General features: G+C 37.6%; 1 protein-coding gene across 2 annotated transcripts in view; it reads left to right on the top strand.

Moving 5' to 3' along the window:
- The window catches only part of LOC148302915 (uncharacterized), a 54,544-nt gene extending 43,091 nt beyond the window's left edge, over positions 1 to 11,453 (top strand). For both annotated transcript variants that reach the window (XM_088270856.1, XM_088270857.1), the window contains exons 4-9: positions 100 to 2,932; positions 3,800 to 3,988; positions 4,646 to 4,885; positions 6,343 to 7,004; positions 7,508 to 7,617; positions 9,051 to 11,453. In XM_088270856.1, coding sequence (XP_088126982.1) covers positions 100 to 2,932; positions 3,800 to 3,988; positions 4,646 to 4,885; positions 6,343 to 7,004; positions 7,508 to 7,617; positions 9,051 to 9,763 — 4,747 coding nt within the window. In that variant the 3' untranslated portion in view covers positions 9,764 to 11,453. The remainder of the gene's footprint in view (positions 1 to 99; positions 2,933 to 3,799; positions 3,989 to 4,645; positions 4,886 to 6,342; positions 7,005 to 7,507; positions 7,618 to 9,050) is intronic.
- The last annotated feature ends 2,885 nt before the right edge of the window (positions 11,454 to 14,338 follow it).

Here is a 14,338-nt window from a genome sequence, read left to right as displayed (position 1 = left end):
TGTTTGTTTTTCTTGCCATTGATATAGAATATAGATACTTTAATCCTATCATAATCATTTGTATCTCTCTTATTCAACATTATTTTATTGATTTTTTAGACGTCGCCGTAACAGGCCCACCCTCGACATCAACTCTTCGGATCCTCCCAGGAGAAGGAGCGAGGAACTAGGTATCACGTCTCAGCTGCCGGCGGAAAACCTCAAGTCTTCGCTGACCAGGTCCGTCAGCGATGTGAGCGCCAAGAAGCCCAAGAAAAACTCACTCCTCAATCTCTTCAAGAAGACTGACAAGGAGGACCTCGGCTCGTCTCAACAGGCCAAGAAGACAGCTGTCAAGAGAAGCAAAAGCGACGTCAGCGACCTCAAGTCCAGCGTAGCTCAGAGACCTATCAGGAAAAGGACGGGAAGCGAGTCGGAAGAGTATCTTAACTCCGTGTTAGGCAAGAAGAGCCAGTTATCCCCGATTATCGAATCGCCTAGCGTCAATTTATCGGAAGACTATTTCAAGTCAAAAGCGTCTAAAGTCGAAAAGGTCGTTTTAGAACCGACACAGAAACCTCTTTCTACCGAGAACTCGAACAGGGCGGTCTCCGCTTCTCCGGAGCGCAAAGTCAACCCGGTCGAAAAGCCGCCGAGGATCAAAGAGCCCAAGCCCCCGGCTCGCCCCAAAAGAGCCAAGACTCTCACTGGAAACGACGAATCCTTCAGTCGAGCCAGGAAAACTATCGACACATTCGGCACCTTACCCAAATCGACGCAACGCAGAAAATTGCTAATAGATGAGATAGACACTAAAAACTTGAGCTCCAAAGATATCAAGAGATCTATCAAAGATACGATAGAGTCGTTGGAAAACGGCGTACAATCGGAAAAGCCCTCTGAGATGATCCACAGCAGTCAGAAGCCGCCCGAGAAATTACCGTTAACTAAAGGTCAAACCGTCGATACCATGATTAAGATCCTCAACAAAGATAAGTTCTCTCCTCCTCCGAAGGCGTCTCTCCTCGCTCCCGCCAGCGTCGCCGCTCACAACAACAACCAGCCATTTTCCTACACCAAGCCCAGCGTCAGTCCCGACCCCAACTTGTACATGAGGTCGCTCAGTCCCGAAAGAGTCCCCAGTCCCGTCAACAAAACCGTCCCAGAGAACGGGCCGGGCATCATTTACGCCCAAGTCGTCTGCGGCAACGGAGATAACTTCGGATCCAAACAGACCGTTCACACCACCGTGAATCCCGGAATCCGACCGGGACATCATTCCGAAGAAGACGAAGGCCTAGGCTACGAGGAACACAGAATGCAGTCCTCTTATTCTCGCGATCGAACCGATTTCGCGTACAGCGGAAGAAAGATAGGCGACGATCCTTACAGGCACTTGGAGGATCTGATTGCCGAAACTGACAGCCCCATCACGCCGCGGTTCAAGGACTTCGGGCAGCGATCGTTCTTGGACAAAGAACCCGACTACGCGAACGAATATCCTTTAGACGAGTCGCACGATCGGCGATTCGTCGACTACGAAAGGACTCGAGGCAGAGCCGACGGAATGGACGCCAGACTGAGGGGAAGCTCCACCGAGCGGGATTTCGAATTAGATAAAAAGAAAGCCGAGCTGAGTCACCGAAGAGATCTGTTGGAGTCCAGGTTGAACGCCAGGAAAAATCGAGACCAGATAAGTCCCGGTAATAACGCGGGCCCGAGGTACACTCCCGAGAAGGACTTCGACGTTGAGGATGCGAATCCCGTCGAAGCGACCAAACGGTACGTCTCCGAGATGACGAAATATTACAGAGATGACGGAAAGGTTAAATCCGGGTACACGGACGAGTACACTTTAAATACGAGCCGGGATAAAGACGGGACTTTGAGTAAAACGGAGCACCGTTCCAAGTCTAAATTCAACCCGGAGACGTCTCTGTTCGAACCGGTCGCGGGCGAAGATATCGACCGAAGAGAGTTCATCGACCGGCGGTTGGCCGAAGAGCCCGCGGAGACCAAATACTTCTCGCCGCCGAAACCGGTGAGGTATTTCCCTCCGGAGCCCGAATACGAGCCCCCGAGTCTGGACTCTCAGGTCAGCGGGCCGAGGTACTCTCCCGACATCAAGAAGTACAAATCGAGATCTCCGCGCCGTCAGGGAACCAGTCAAGACGGACTGAACAGCCAGTCGAGGTACGTCAGCTCGAAGTACAAACAGGAAAAGTTCGCCCACGGCAGGGACCATTACGCCTCCAATCCGGAGATAGTCCAACGAGGCAAGAGTCATCCGGAAGATCAGTACGACCCCGACCGACCGGAGACCTACCACAACTCTCTGAGAAGAAACAAGCACTACGAGAGCGACAAGCATTTCCGGAGCCAAATCGACTATTCGGAGCAGACCAGCTCCAGATCGCTGAGGCAGCACGACTCCGAGGAGAGGAGAGACTTGGGCTACGGAGGAGAGACCTCCGGGCCGGAGTCTTCGAGGAGCAGATACGAAAACGACCGGGACCGCGACAACAAGTTCGCCGACTCCGGAATCGAGAACGACTACAGGAAGGACTCGAACGGAGACATTCACTCGAAAAGAGCCGTTTCGTCTTCCAGAGCCTTCGGGGCCGTAAGAAACGGAGATCCGAGGAACGATAGCGAAGACGAAGGCTTCGCATCCTCTCTTCTCATCGCCAGCGAAAGGCAGCACACCGAGGACAACCATTCCCCGCCCAAGTCGAGATACTCCTTGGACTACGACCGGGACAACTCGGAATACCGCCAGGACAGGAGGAGGACAACGTCCCGGCGGGAGGAGTTTGTTCACCGAGAGAGAAGCATCGATGACGGCAGCTTCTACGACCCGCGGATTGACAAATTTGAAGAGCGGAAAAGTGCTGCTGACAAGCTGGACTCCAAGCCCCCGAAGGCTTCCAAGAAAATAAGCGGTTTAGAGAAGGTGAGAACAAAAAACAACCATTCTTTAAATTAATATTACATAAATAATAACAAAATTCTTATTCGACTGTTGTAATGATTGGGTATTTAATGAAGTCAGTCTTCAAAACAGACCCGAGTAGACAGTGGAAGCTTATCATTATATTTTTTCATAGTAATATATATTGTAGCTAAAGGTAAAAATCTAAAGTGAGGATAATTGGCGGCCTCCATTAGTGTAGTGGTAACCATGTTTGGCCATCATGCTGAAGGTCCCTGGTTTGATTCCCAGGCAGGTCATAATTTTATCAATTGTCACGCATTATTATTGATTGTTGCGCGGATAATATGATGGATAATCCTGAAATTATCCGGAACATTGGTCTGTATGTTCCCGATAGTTACCTAAGACAGCGCCGACACAGATTGTTTCACATTCCTATATACAGGACCAACCTGCCGATCGATGGTTATACCTGTAGTAAGAGCTACCGCTATGATGAACAATATCTCATTGGATATTGATCTGTTCCATGTGTCTTAAGGAGTTTTCCGAAGCGGGATTCTTCTACACCTTTAGCAATAGTTCTTGCATATATTTTAATGTATACAATTAATTTTTTTTATAGTTTGTATGTATGTATTAATTGAAATAAATAAATTGAATTGAATTGAAATTGAATAATAAATTTCACATTAAATGTCACATTTCGCTTCCATATAACAGCACACTCCAGACTAGAGTTTTGATTAAGGTTCTTACAATTTGTGTTTCTCAATTCCCATATTTAGGCCATCACTAGATAAGCACATTTAGAAATAGGTAGATATTTGAAGAGCTACGGTTATACGACTTGTGCTTATATGGGGATTTTTCCGTGGTGTTCAGGTGAAGCAGCTCTTCTCCCGTGACTCTTCGAAGAAGAGCAAGAAGGTGAAGGAGAGTGAGAGTGCGGCTGCTGCGAGAGAGAGAGAGAACGCGGCCATGGTGCGGGAGGAGGACTTGAGGAGGAGGTACACGGAGTACCGGGGACCCAGCCGCAGCAGCAGGAGAGATGCAGATCTGGCATACCACTCCGTGAGGATTCCTTTATATATAACCTTTTTTTAACTCTTATCACTCTGTAGGCCAGACATTCTGGCCCGTATGATTCTATGTTCTGTATGTTCCCGATAGTTACCTAAGACAGCGTCGGCGTAGATTATTCACATTCCTATACACAGGACTAAAATCCTATTAATGAAAAAGTGGTGAAAACAAAGTTAATTAGTTTTATTAAGAGTTTATAAAATGTGCCACAAAGTATCTGCGGAAAACATTAAAGAAAAGGACAATTATACTTAACCCTTCACTGCGTGACTTTTATTTGCATGACTGCATGACTGCATTGACAGTTTGTTTTTGAGAGAAAAGTGAAGTTATTATTTTGGCGTTCATAGCGCGTCTTTTGGCTAAATTATGAACTATATACGTGAGTGATGAATGTATCTTATCTGTAACAACAAAGAATGGTTGCTTATATTTTTAAAGAACGTTTTAACACTAACTTTTGGGTATGTAATAAATTTGATACACTATGCAGTGAAGGGTTAAGTGACAGTCGATGTCAGGGGGACCTGACATGAATTCAATTGAACTAGAAGCTATTTTAAGTAGAAATATAATCTCAGCAATTTGACGACGTTTTTGCAAAGGCAGAAGGTGAACATTGTTAAAGAATATTTTGTTGTGCAGGATTTCGACTACAGCCAGAGACGCAGATTGGCGACTCCGCCCCCCAGCGCCATTCCCTCGGACAGGAAGAACAGCGGCGAGGCCCGGCGCGCCAGCAGTCGGGAGGCGCTGGAGAGGGAAGAGAGAGATGACAGGGCTCACAGGGCTCACGGGACACTCAGCAAGAGGACGGAGGCGGCCGGAAGCAGCGGCTGGTTCAAATCCCTGGACAGGCTGTCCCGGAAGAAGAAGGATAGCAAGGTACTAACAAGGGCATTTTATATTTTTATTTAATTAATATTTTTTTTTAAATTTGGGTTAGCAACAGCAACATATCCCTCACCCCTTTCGAAAACGTCAAAAATAAAAAATTGTCAATTTTCAGTTGTGCATGTTTTCGAAATGCCCAGAAAATGTACTATATCCCAGCGAAAGTGGCATATTTTGAACTTAACATTTACCCGCTACAGGGCAGAAAGTGTTATTTTTGCATTTTAAATAAAAGGTATTGTTTAATTACTTTTTTAAATATACTAAATATTTTTCAAATGGAGAAAAAACCTTCAGGTCTTACCCAAAAAGATCTGTTGCACAGTAAAAAGTTCAATAAGTGGCTTGATATTTATTTTTAATACATTGCATTATATTATTAAACTTTAAAAACGTTCTCCTGAAAAATCTTATTTTTTGATTTATGACGTTCTTGAAAGGAGTGAGCGATATGTAAAACAAAACATTAAACAAGCCAATTATAGTTAACCACAGAAACATAAAGATTAGTAAAAAATATTTAGTGTAGATCTAGTGAATGAACATGTATTTATGAGAGAAAATGTGCATGTGTGAAGTGTGTAAGAGGGTATATATATATATATGTATATATTATATTCAGACTCCCATAGAGGAAATATTCAACTAATTACATCTTATGATAGTCAAACTACTAGCTTGCTAATACGAATGCTCTGTAATCTGAATCTAATAGAATCTAACAATCAAAATGTTTCAACTATAAGTCCAGATTGTGTGTATATTTTATAGTGTTTACAGTCTGTCAGTCTTTAATGAAACTATATTACAGTTGGATTATTTAAAGTTCCGATAAAAGAAATCAACAAATCAGTTATTGATGCAATGAATTATAACACATTGTTGCCGGGCGGTTCTCTCATCAACCCTGACCCTAATTAGTACATTAATTAGGGTCGTATACTAATCACAAGTAACCGCAAACCCTATTCCCATCTGTACAATGTTGCGTACTTCTGTTTATGTTGCGTACTAAATTTCTACCTATGTTGCGAAACGGGGTACTTCTAGAAAATTTGGTGACGGATTTACAAACTTGTATTTATTCAGATTGGCAGTGACAGGTATATTGAAAGCTTTTAAATGTAAATTCACAGTAAAATCGGGATACAATTTTATATTGTTTCACATTTTCAATAAATTTTGCAACTTAGTTAAAAAAAAAATATTGCTTTGCAAGAGCAGATCTGTCAGGAAGCCTAGATGCTTCTGTATCAGATCTGGGCATGCGGCGGGGCAGCTTTCAATGTACAGTGTTGCGTATCTCGCGCCCTACCAAAAGTAAGCAAATAGAAAATGCTTAAAAGCGTCTCCCGCTCTCTACCGACAGTGTGTTGGCAGAGAGACGCCTTAAAAATTTCCTGAAATGTGTCAATCTGACATTTAATGGTGTCATTTGTTACTTTCAGATGGAGAAAGATAGTGTTTTAACAACGACTGAAGAGGAATCAAATATATCCCCGAAAAGATACACATCGGGATCCAAGGCTCCAACCAAAAACCTGCGTTTCTTTGGCGACACGGACCAAGAATCTACCGGAAGCGGCTCAAAGACAAACACCCTGAGAAAGAGATCCCAAGAAACTAACGGAAAATCAACTCTAACGAGATCAGGAAAGGTTTTGTCGAGTTCCGTACACGCTCTGGACAGATCCGTCAAGCCTGACAGCAAGTACAAGAGTTCTTCTTTGACTAATCTGCAAAACGGGAATCCCACATTCGATTCTCGCCAGAACCTTCTCGCCAATAGCTACAGCAGGGAAAAGTACAATAATAACCGCAGGGACTTGCACAACATCTCTGAAATCCACAGCAACTCGGAGGACGAGGGCCACTTTAAAGACAGAGATGATGGGGCTCTGAAGAAGCCACCGATGAGTCCTTACAGAGAGAAACGAAGGTCTCGGAGCCACAGCGGATCGAAGACCAGCAAGAGCACCACTTTGAAGAATGGGTACGGCGGAAGTCGGGGTGATCTGATCGATGACAGAAACACTTCGGAGATCCATTCCAGCAAACACGATGTCAGGGGAAGCAGACAAGAGCTGACGGGCAGCAGAACAGATATAAGGTAAGAATAAATACTACTCAAGTACTCAGCAGCAAAACGTTATATGATAGATGTTTGAATGGTGATATGAAGAAAAAATGCAAGGCATAAGCATTATTGATAAAATTAAAAAAGGTACGTTGAGATGGTTTGGACATGTCGCTCACTCCTTTCAAAAACGTCATAAATCAAAAAACTTGATTTTTCTGGAGAACGTTTTTAAAGTTTAAAAATATAATACAATTTTTTTAGGTAAAACCTGAAGCTTTTTTCTCCATTTGAAAAATATTTAGTAAATTTAAATAAATAATTTAACAATACTTTTTCTTCAAAATGCAAAAACAACACTTTCTGCCCTGTTGCGGATAAATATTAAGTTAAAAATATGCCGCTTTTGCTGGGATATAGTACATTTTCTGGGCATTCCGAAAACATGCACAACTGAAAATTGTCAATTTTTGATTTATGACTTTCTTGAAAGGAGTGAGCGATTTATTCTTAACACATTGTTTGAATACTTATAGGACCAGGAGGCGCAGAGCTCCTCAAGCCGGGAGTCCAGCCGGCAGCAGCACGGAAGGAGAGTCTAGTCTACAGTCACAGAGGAGCGTTGTCTACCTGCATGCTCCCACTGGTAAAAACAATCAATACATTATGAATAATTATTATGTTGTCTGAATAATTATTATTATATATATGTCCGCCTCCGTAGTGTAATGGTCAGCACGCTCTGCTACCGTTCTGGAGGTCCCGGGTTCGATTCCCGGGGGGGGTCAAATAAATGTAAGTGTTTTTTTCACTGTAATATTTATTCAATATTAACCTGGACTGGTACCTGAAGCGGAGGGCTGATCACCTTTCCTTCATGTGTAAACGATCAAGATAACACTGCGTTTATATGAGGCAGTGCCCTATGCACCATTGGGGTACGTATAAGGGTTTTATTATTCTTATTATTATATTATATATATATAAGAGCCAAGGTGATCAATCACGGCTTGAATAAGTATAAAAGAGTCATAAATGGATAATTTACAAAACTGTATCTGGGGGGTGAGTTTTTTTTTGTAATTTTATATCAATCAATAATATAAACAACATATTTTCATAGAAAAAAAAATATTTACACCATGAAATGTTTAATCATGTTGATTTATATCAAAATTATTGATGTTTTATTCCATATGCTTTCTTTGATATAGTCATTACGATGACGTCCCATAACTTTGTTTTAAGGTAAATGTTATGGGTAAAACAGAACAATTATCTGAAGTGTGGTATTAGCCTTTGAATACAACCACAGATGGCAGTATAAGTGCCATTTTAGAGATAAATGAAACCGGGTTTTAGTCACAAGCGCGGATGTTCATGTAAGTCCATACTCCTATAAGGAAAATTTTCTTTGGACGACCATACAGTACAGCAATACTCTTAGACAGGTTAAGTTAAACTATATTTGTTTTGAATATTGAAACCATTAACTTTTGGATCATATTGATATATTATTTTGAGAAATAAAAGACTTTGTTTTTTGATGCTCTCACATTTTTATTAACAACCAATTAGTTTCGGCAACAACCTGTTGCCCTCACAGGGTTTAATTTATGACTTAACATATAAATATATATATATATATATATATATATATATATATATATATATATATATATATATATATATATATATATATATATATATATATATATATATATATATATATATATATATATATCTCCTTAAAATACCCCCCCCCCTATCCTTATCAAAATCCAACAACTTGTACACTGTTTCTTTTTATATATATATATATATATATATATATATATATATATATATATATATATATATATATATATATATATATATATATATATATATATATATATATATATATATATATATATATATATATATGTTTAGTCATAAATTAAACCCTGTAGAGGGCAACAGGTTGTTGCCGAAACTAGTTTGTTAATAAAAATGTGAGTGGATCAAAAAACAAAGTCTTTAATTTCTCAAAATAATATATAAACGATATATTTTGACTATTTTGGGTATTTGTTGCAGTTGGTGATATTCCCGTTACCGGGCGAGTGTCTCGCGGAAGGTCGAGGGACGACGTGTCTTCGATCAACTCTTCGAGGCTCCAACCGCAGACAAAAACAGTGTCCCGGTCGTTCTCAGTCCTCGCGCCGTGGAAACCGAGGTTCTACAGGGAAGGATACGACATCAACTACTCCCAAAACCAGCAATCTACTCTCAAAAGATCAGACAAGGCGGCGCCGAAACAACCAGTTAAGAAAGAGTCAGGGTTTCTTTTCGGTAAGGGCAAATCGGCCTCTACAAAGAATCTGAGCAGTTCGAAGTACGACGCCCGCCCGAGTGAAGAAAGATCCGTGCAAACCCGATCAGGAACTTCCACACTATCCAGAAGACCTAATACAAATGTCCGGGCTGCAAACTCTAATGGCACATCAACCTTACGAAAGTCCGACGGGAAATTAAGATCAGCACACGACAGCAGCAAGGAGAACATAAGCCACAACATCGGGACACTGTCTAAGAGCAAAAACGATCTCCGCTCCAGAGAGTACAAGAAGAGTTTGTCCAACGATGTCCTCGAAAGAGATTCGCCGCAAAAGGGCATGAAGAGAACTTCGGTAGAGAGAGAAAGACTATCTCGTTCTATTTCGATGCCCAAGGACCCAAACAAATCAGCTGGCTGGTTTAAAATAACGAAAAAGAGTAAAAAGACAGAGAGCACTAACAGACTTTATTAAAAAATTTAATCTACGCTACAAATCGATGTATTTAAGTGTAAATTTGTAAATGGTTTACAAAATTTACGATAAATTATTTCTAAATCAGAATTGGAATGTAAAAAATTTGTAATCTTCTCAGTCAACATGCACAATGATATAATAATTATTGGAACTGATGAAAAATCAGAATTTCAATAGATCTAGGGGAAAAAGTCATCATCAAATGGTCCATAATAACCTTCTTTCACCCGTAGCATTCGTCACTAATTCAATTTAAAACATGAATACTGTCTTCTATTTTGTGTTGTATGTCATTGTTGAAAAAGGTTGTGTTAGTGTTCTGTATTTAGAGAATTTTGTATGACAGGAACGATGCACCGCGAAAAATTCCAAAATTCTCTGTTAACATTTGAAAAAATAAAAAAATCAGATACTGGACTTTTCACCCTACGGATGATATATCAATATTAAAGGTGTCTTAACTGAGAGCATCTTTATATGAAGAGAGATGGACGTCTGACCATTCCAGGGCTTAAGTGATCACTTTATTTACTTGTGTAACATTCCCATTCCGCTTTTGAATATCAATCAAATTGAATATTTAAAACTATATATGAACGAATTAGGAAAGAATCTCACCTGTATGTTCAATGGATCATTCTCATGATGTGTTGGCTAATAAATTAATATGAAAAATCACAAGACTATCGGTACCATTCTTATTGGAATCTGTAGAGAAGTAAGGGAGATATGAAGGTTTAAACTTTACATATTTGAATAAAACGAAAAACGGACACCGCTATACGTTATCAAATTTAACGTCATCAGGTGTATTATGAGGCGTATCCCTTTACGTATCTGCTTTATAGAGCTGTAATAGTAGTAGCGTGGATTTGTTTCTGTGACGTCATTCTTTACCAACTTACGAAAACAACGTTTTTACGAAGGCAAATTTTGCAAAAGAAAATGATGAATGAAAATATTGATAACATAAATCGGCTGTTATAAACACTTCACAAGTCTTACACAATCCTTTATAGGTTGAGTATTTTATATTAGATATTCCTCCCGAGTGATAATACTCTATTGGAGAAAGCTATAAATTTCACATATTCTTAACTGATGGCAGCACCATCTTTCAATATTCCACATCTACTAAAATTTTCACCAACTTTCACCAATTTTCACCAAACGAATCTCACAACAGCTTATATATACATACATATATTTACTACTTTAAAAATGATTGCATTATTGGTGTTCAGTAATTTGCCATGATAGTGACCGCTACACAAGTGTGTAAAGTGATCACTCAAGCCAGCCAGGTCGTAAGCCCTGGAACCCTCAGACTTCCATCTTCCCTTCGTATAAAAACAATAGACACTAACTCAGTAAAGACACCTATAAATTATATCTCTTGAATACTCTTTCATGTGAATTCTGACCGTGTTTAAAGTATTTGAGTCAATTGTACATTTTAGACTTACGATACCTACCGTGTTGACAATTGTATATTGATATTTTACATTGAAAAATTATCAATCAAAACTTCATGTTTATAATATATATTAGTCTTTAATTTTTTATGTATGTTCGTATCTAGTAACAAAGCCATATTAAATATTATTGACAAAATAATAAAAATGCAAATTTATCTAATAATTATGAAATAATAACCAAGTGCCTTCAATAAACTTATATTTTATTTTTTGCTATATTTTTTTCTGTTTTATATATATATATATATATATATATATATATATATATATATATATATATATATATATATATATATATATATATATATATGTATATATATATATATATATATATATATATATATATATATATATATATATATATATATATATATATATATATATATATATATATATAAATATGTATATTAGTATTTTTATTTTTATTACTATTTTTCTTAAGTTCATATTCTTTCAAACATTTTCATGTGATGAAGATGTCAGTTTTCGACTGTTAAAATAAAACTTAAATTTAAGTCATTATACATTTACCATAATTGTTTTTAAATTTATTTAATTTTAATATTTTAATACAAATTCATCAATTGTTGAGTTCTAATTTTTATTTTCAAAATTCATTTGAAATGAAACGATGAATTAAAATAAAACGTTTTATGTATTCATATTTAAGAAACTAGCAGAGAAAAAACAGCAAAATGATTTGGATTTACAGTGTCTGATTTGATATATGTTACATAGGAGACATATTACAGTAATCTGAAGATTAAAGTAATATGTTTCTCTAAACTTACATTTAAGACATATTACAGTAATCTAAAGATTAAAGTAATCTTTCTAAACTCACAGTTACGACATATTACAGTAATATCAAGATTAAAGTAATCTCTCTGAACTTGCAGTTAAGACATATTACAGTAATATCAAGATTAAAGTAATCTCTCTAAACTTGCAGTTAAGACATATTACAGTAATATCAAGATTAAAGTAATCTCTCTAAACTTGCAGTTAAGAGATATTACAGTGATCTCCCTTAACTCAATTTTTTGTATTTGCAAATACATTTATTGTTTATTGGCGAATGTTACACTATTCTTTTTCAGTCGTTTTGTTACATACAACAATTATCTCTCTTCATTTTTTAAATATGATACAATTTGTTTTCTAAAAATTATTTTGAGTCAAACTCCTGTTGGTATTGGAGCCATTTCTCAAAGCTTTTCTTTAATATTGAAAATACAACGAAAATGCATTGATTGAATTTAATTAAAGGCATCAAAAAAAGTAATTTATTTAATTATAATGACTAGTTTCGTTTATACTTAGACCTGAAGATAGAAGCATAGCTTCCGAAACTAGTCGTTATAATTCAATAAATATAACTCAAGTGTTTGTCTTTGGCAATTTAATCAAGTGTTACCACAATGTGGGTGCCGAAACAATAAATAAAATAACAAGGTGTTGAAATGTGTGTGGCAAAATTAAGTATACTCAAACATGGTGTCTTTTTGACAGCTGATTTTTAATTATTGACCATTTTTATCAACGAGAATTTCATATAAACAATACAAACACACTTACAATTGTGTTGTCATTGCTTTACTTAGAACATATTCAAGGATATATTTTTTTTACCTTGTAAACATAACTATTTCTTGAAATCTATTGCGAAACGTGTTGAGATGTATTCTGCATCATGATCAAACACAATATTACTGTTTATAATGATGCTGAATGCATCGAAACACGTTTCCATATCTTCTTGGCACCACCATCCATCTTTCATTTAAAATCAACAATGCCATGTTTCCATTACTTTTAAGTGTTGGAGAAGAATTAAATTATATATCATTTATATTTGAAGCAATAACTTTGTGATTTTCCATTTTATAATTAAAATAACTTTGTTTTAAAATTACTATAAATATTTTATTATAACTTAATTATTATTACGGGGCTCGGGTATAGGTAATAATAACTCATAATTAGGATGCAATCGGTTTATTCAACAGGTCGCCATGACAGTACAATGACAAGTGTGTGCAGTCTCCCCTACATCCATCTCATAAGGGATATAACGTAAACATTCCCTGCGTACGCCCCGCCCTGCCCCTAGCAGGCGCACAAGGTCATAGTTGCTACAAATATTGCGCCGTAACATTATAATGTCTTCCGGTTTTAAAGCCAACCGCTTCTTTTTCAAGAATGATTAATACTAAAACACTATCTACTTAACAATTTTTTTTGGCAGCTAGGCAAAAGAGCTTGGGTAGATCTCAGTTGGATTTTTTTGCGTTGATTAGCAGTTACAGCCAAAAGGGATCAGGGATGATGAGTTTTTTGATGAAAAGTTTAGTTATTAATCAGTCTTGAAAAAGAAGCGGTTAGCTTTGAAACCGGTAGACATTATAATTAATAATAAAAAAATAACAAAACCTTTATCCGCACCCCAATGGTGCATAGGGCACTGCGTCATATAATCGCGGTGTTATCTTGATCGTTTACACATGAAGGAAAGGTGATCAGCCTTCCGCTTCAGGTACCAGTCCAGGGTAATATTGAATAAATATTACAGTGAAAAACTCACTAATATTTATTTGACCCCCCTGGGAATCGAACCCGGGACCTCCAGAACGGTAGCTGAGCGTGCTGACCATTACACTACGGAGGCGGACAAAATTAAGTTATAATAAAATATTTCTTGTGATTTTAAAACAAAGTTAATTTTAATTAATTAAATTATACTTTTGATGTTAGCCGAAGGCTTTGTGAATTGGCACCATTACGTTTTAAGCTTATTACGGTGCTATACTAAGATATGTCAAAGACATTAGTTTTAAGGACTTTTGTAAATATGTTTTTCCTGACATTGTGTATTAAAACTGTAACATTTGAAATACTTTTATAAAAATAAATGAATAATTAATAACACAATGACGCATTTTATTATTGCATACCTACAACATTTAAAGTGTGTCCAAATACTTGTTCACAAAATCTGGATTATCTCCAATTACAGGAGTTATTTTCGTATTATTTTTTGACATTTCATCAAAGATGAAGAAGAATATGGAAGTCTGGGCATTTACGGGGCTGA

This window comes from Brachycentrus maculatus, unplaced genomic scaffold, assembly GCF_059751285.1.
Source record: "Brachycentrus maculatus isolate JH-2025_06_01 unplaced genomic scaffold, ASM5975128v1 h1tg000397l, whole genome shotgun sequence".
Classification (NCBI taxonomy): domain Eukaryota; kingdom Metazoa; phylum Arthropoda; class Insecta; order Trichoptera; family Brachycentridae; genus Brachycentrus; species Brachycentrus maculatus.
This window is presented reverse-complemented; position numbering and strand designations above follow the sequence as displayed.